Below are 5,256 nucleotides of genomic sequence, written 5' to 3'. Positions count from 1 at the left end.
ATGAACTAAAGGTTCTCTATACGTAATTCAGAGCATATCTATTGTCTCCACATGGCTCTCAACATGGAGACGAAACATTCAGTTTAGCACCTTTAAGGATTTTATTTTGATCATTTTAATTTTGAATGAACAAATGAGAGGGGACCACAAATCGTTGCTTTATTTAGTTACATTTTTAATGTTAAAAGTCAGTAGGTTCCAAGTACAAATATTTCTCATTGAATGAAAGCTGTGTTCATAATCCTTAGTGACGATGATTATGAATAAACTATGTTTCTCACTGACTTAAAGGGGCTCTCCACCAATTACTCATCATAAATATTGCAGAGCCGGTGAAAACAGTTGTGTAATGTCGAGGGTTAATAGTTTTTAGGGTTTTATCTCATCTTTTCTAGTCCTAGTCGACGGTCTGAAGACGTACAGATTTTAAAGATCCCTGAGGAAGGCAAATTTGTGATTTGAGGATATATAAGTAACATTTGGTTGACTTTTTTGAAAAATGACAGTTTGTTTTATTCTCAGCATCACCTGCTGCTGATGTTTAGAAGCTTGAACTGAATTTCTGGAGCAAGCTGATAACAGACAATTGTGTCTATTTCTTTATCTACAATAATCAGACTGAATTTGTTATTCTCTGAATTAATTCATTGTTCAACAAAGCTTGGACTTCATGTCCAAACATTTCAGTTATTGTATGACATAAAAAGAGGATCACATCAAATCGCACACATCTAAGAACATGTAAAGGTAAACTGACTATTTCCATTATGGACGTTAACGTTTTACGGAAAGCTTACATTTGCAAATTTCCCAAATGTAATAATTTCACCTCCTTTATATGAATTTTAAATGATTAATAGTATTAAGCCCCAAACAACCAAAATAAGTAAACAGTATTGACCACAATTGCATAATTATTATTAATATGAAAATATTGTAGAGCTCATACATCAATAAAGCTTCTTAAAGAAGTGTATCTGTCTTCTTCCAGGCTTTTCACGGTGATCATAAGCCTGGAAATATATCCAGTGCATCCCCCACGTTTGTTCTTAAAGCTTCTGTTTGTTCCTATCTGATCCGAGCAATTAGAACAAAGAGAGCCGACGCTTGTCTCAGCCCCGCCCCTTGACAGAGACACTAAGCACATGCAGGTGTCCAGAGCAGGCTCTTTAAAGAAAATTACAGTGCATGTGCCCACTGCATGACAATTAGGGTCAGGTTACCAGCAGGAAATAAAGGGTTACATCGTGAGATAAATGGCCTATCTGAGATGGAACAAGGGTGCATTTATATGTAATTAATCCCCTATGAGCAGCAACATGTTACACACTGGTGTATAATATTTATCCTTGGTTATGTCTGTATTTCCCACCAGCAGAGCATGAAGCAGCCGTGGCTTTTATTTACAAATGGAGCACAATCTGGAGCATATAAAGCAATTGCTCACTTCATTGCCGACACCTGCAGGGGGCATCATCTGCCAGTCGTACCGTCTGAAAGCTCTCCAACTGAGGATTCAGCTTGTTGAAAAGGATTAAAAAAATTCACTTAGCTTTTGATCGCTTAACTTGACACATATGTCATAGTTTATTCAACTATAGAGCAGAAGCTATGTGTAGTTTTCCACTTTTTAAAATGTATGCTTATATATACCTGAAACCGCATGCTGCACTGCAGATATGATGTTAGGGTGAACGTGATGATGGTGGCCTCAAGGGGATGGTATAGTGTCACACCAGAAATGCAGCATACATGAGTTTGTCTCTGGATCTGCAGGATACCCACAGCAGATGCAGCATGATGAGGTGTGATAATCATGTCTTCCTATGGACTGCAGGACTTTTTCCTTTAAATTGTCAACATATGAGCTTCCCTTCTTTACACGTTCTCTTTAACTCTGAGATGAGAAAGAATCAGTTGTAAACTAATTCTTGAACTGAATCTCAGCTGGAAGTGGCAGTATTTATTTCACATTTTGGTATTACACGTAATTCTCTCAGGTATGTAGTCCGCAGAGGTGAGAGAGAGAGTTAGTTATTTACAACTTCAGATGATGTCAATTTAACATTTGGCTGTTGTGAATTAATAATGCTGCTTTGCATTTGCAGGATATGACTCTGTTAGTTAAATGTGTCCTTGCTCAAATCATAACTCAATTAACTAAAATCGCAGATAAAACTGTATGTCATAATGCCTAATCCCCCAGGACACTGGGTATCTATAAATGTGACTAATCTAACTGCTATATATTTTCAGAGGACCCTGTACTCAGTTTTGAAAGAAAGGTAAAATCAGACCTTTACCCAGACATACTGATTCCACCTGTAGACCTGTGGGAATTTTCCATAAGTGAGATATACTTTACTTGAGAAGATTTAATCATTCAGTGTCTTGTGACTCTGTGATGTATCTAAACAACTATGAAATCAATATGCATGTAAGAAATGCATCACTTTTCTTGATTTGTGTTTTCCAGTGCGCTAAGAGTTTAGAACAATTCAATTTGTATTTAATAAAGTGTTCAACTACTAAGCTTTCACATACTGAATAAGCCTGCCATCTGTCTTGCACATTGTCATAGCTCATGAAATTTCTGTTGCTTTAAACTTGCGTTCATGTTAACCAAAGTGACAGTTACTGTAAAACAATTACTCTAAATGTTCAAAGGATTTACAAAAGATCATAATGAGGGATTAGAGTGGGATGCAGTGTAACGGGATGCCGTCTGAGTACTTACACTATGGATTGGTCTCTATCGTTTGAGAGTGACACTGAATGTGAAATATTTTACATTCCGATTAATTAAATCCAAAAGGAAATATGACATCTGCAGACTAAAAGGAATCCATCAGTGTTTTGTCTCCAATTCAAGGTGTGTGGAAATTGTATTTCGTACATATTTTAAAGCCTTTGAAGCTGACTTTTTTGTTTTGGGGCTATAGATATTGAACTAGCTTGACTTCAAATACAGGGAAAACCACACTAATAAATATTCTTTGTCGGATTAGACTTATCTCTTGCTCACAAAAATACACGACGACTGGTAATTAACCTAAAAAATATTCTGTATCTGAAATCTTTGAATTTATACTTTGGCTGAAACAGCAGAGTTAGAGATAATTCAGAGTAAAATGAATACAGAAGTACATTTCTTTTCTCGCATGCATTTATTATCTAATTCATTTTTTAATATATTTTTTGTTGCCTCTGGTAGCCCAGTAAAACACATAATTACAAGAAAATACCCCACGTGCGACACAATCAACATAGCAGGAAGTGTTGTCACATTTCAGCAGGTTTAGATTGACATGACAGTTGAGGTGTTTTGAGGGTCATCATATCCTGCACAGTGAGTCACATTTCATTCTCTCTTATTCACTCACTCACTCACTCACTCACTCACTCATATGCTCTTGCGCGCACACAGACATATAAATGCTGCGCAAGAAAACTGCCAGAGCAAATATATTTCATTACATTTGTTAGTTTGTACATATTAACAGATTGATTTCCTCATTGTGTTCGATCCAGAGTCCGTTCATCAAATCCATGAATCCATTTGGCAGGGTTGTTTTAAAAATCTGAAAGTGATCAGCAAGAAAAATGTCCACAGATTTGAGGATGCCATCATGATTAAGAAACAGAGGACACTTCTGTCTTGCTGGCAGAGACTGAGGATTCATCCTCCACCATGCCGCCCATTCCAATAGTGCTCAGCATGCAGTTACGGAACTGAAAATAAGAGCAAAGACAGCAACGTCAGACACAAGTTCACGGCTTACAGATTGAGCAAAGAAGAAACGCAAATACTAGAAACTTGACAATAAATTGAGCCAACCTGTTTGTTCAACAGCACGTAGATAATAGGGTTGTACAGGGCTGAGCTCTTTGCAAAGAAGGCAGGGATAGCTGCTGTCGGGGCTGTGAAGGAAGCTCCCTTGTTCAAGAAGATCCAACCGGCAAAACTGGCATATGGCACCCAGGCTACTAGGAAGCCTATGACCATCAAGATGCACATACGGGTCACTTCCCTCTCAGCTTTCTGGGTAGACTCCGACTCCTGCTGCTGGGCTGCAGCCTGAAGTGTTTGATAAAATAAAAGATCAGCTCATTAAATAAGTTTGTCTTTATATAGTCGTGTACATTTTTTTTTGTATATCTGAATGTCAATGATAGATACAAAGAAAATGCCTAAATAGTGTATAAATATCGTAAACTTCACTTACAGCTTTGACTGTCAGCACAAGGCTTCCATAAGTGAAGAAAATGACGAAGACAGGAGTGAAGAAGTGGACGACAAACATGTACATGACGTATGATTCATTGTTGAAGCCTGGAGCCAGAGTGTAGTAGTCAGGTCCACAGGAGCACTGCATGCCCTCAGGAATGTACCTGTGTGCAGTTTAAGAAAAACATTAATACACATATGTATTCAGTTTTATCAACAGATATTTACCCTCTGCATCTACAGTATCAAGACAATCTGAATGGTGTGTTTGAGAGGTTTAAAAATATATAAATCTTTGTAGAGCACTTTAAAATAGAAATCCATATTAAACTAAAAGGTAAGATTTAAAAGAATGTGCTAATTACCTGGACCAGCCAAAGAGAGGGGGGGCAGCACATGCCATAGCCATGATCCAGGTGAAAAGGACTCCAGCTCCTGCATGAGTACCAGAGAACTTGAAGCTTCCCATGGGTTTGCAGACTACGATGTATCTTTCAACAGCAAGGACTACCAGGGACCAGAGAGCAACTTGACCTGTCGAGAGAAAAGTAAAATTAATTCATATGAAGCAATATGCTTTTTCTTTTTTTCAAACACATTGAAGACACCCTGAAAAAGGTAACTTCTTGATTCACATTATTACCTCCTAGCGTAGCCATGAATCCCTCAATAGCACAGCAAGTGGCTCCAAGAATGAAGTAGCCGTTGACAGCAGATATGATGGTGATGGTGAATCCGAAGGCGCACATGATCAGTCCAGCCACAGCCAGGTTGACCAGGATGTAGTTGAGAGGTTGCCGGAGCTTCTTGTTCTGAGCTGTGACGAACAAAGTCAGACCGTTGATCGGAGTTCCAGTGCAGATCAGGAAGAACATGTAGAAGGCTAGAAGCTTGAACATGATGGGATCAGCCAAATAATACTGTTGGTATTCATAGGGACTTCTAACAACCCCAGTCCTGTTGGACATGGGGATGTAGAAGTTCTTGCCCTCTGTGCCATTGGGCTCGGTTCCTCCTTCCCAAACCAT

The 5,256-nt window shown here is 38.5% G+C and overlaps 1 protein-coding gene across 1 annotated transcript; it reads right to left on the bottom strand.

Annotated features, from left to right (window-relative positions):
* Positions 1-3,633: 3,633 nt before the first annotated feature.
* LOC142970328 (green-sensitive opsin-like) lies at positions 3,634-5,256 on the bottom strand. Its single transcript, XM_076110490.1, has 5 exons — positions 4,872-5,256; positions 4,594-4,762; positions 4,227-4,392; positions 3,839-4,078; positions 3,634-3,732 (listed from the first exon to the last, which is right to left on the bottom strand). Exons 1-5 carry the CDS (start codon positions 5,254-5,256, stop codon positions 3,634-3,636), a joined length of 1,059 nt encoding a protein of 352 aa, XP_075966605.1.

The sequence above is a fragment of the Anarhichas minor genome, unplaced genomic scaffold, assembly GCF_050575085.1.
Source record: "Anarhichas minor isolate MPS153535 unplaced genomic scaffold, ASM5057508v1 ptg000043l, whole genome shotgun sequence".
Taxonomy (NCBI): domain Eukaryota; kingdom Metazoa; phylum Chordata; class Actinopteri; order Perciformes; family Anarhichadidae; genus Anarhichas; species Anarhichas minor.
Note: the sequence above shows the minus strand (reverse complement) of the source record. Positions and strands in the feature narration are given on the sequence as shown.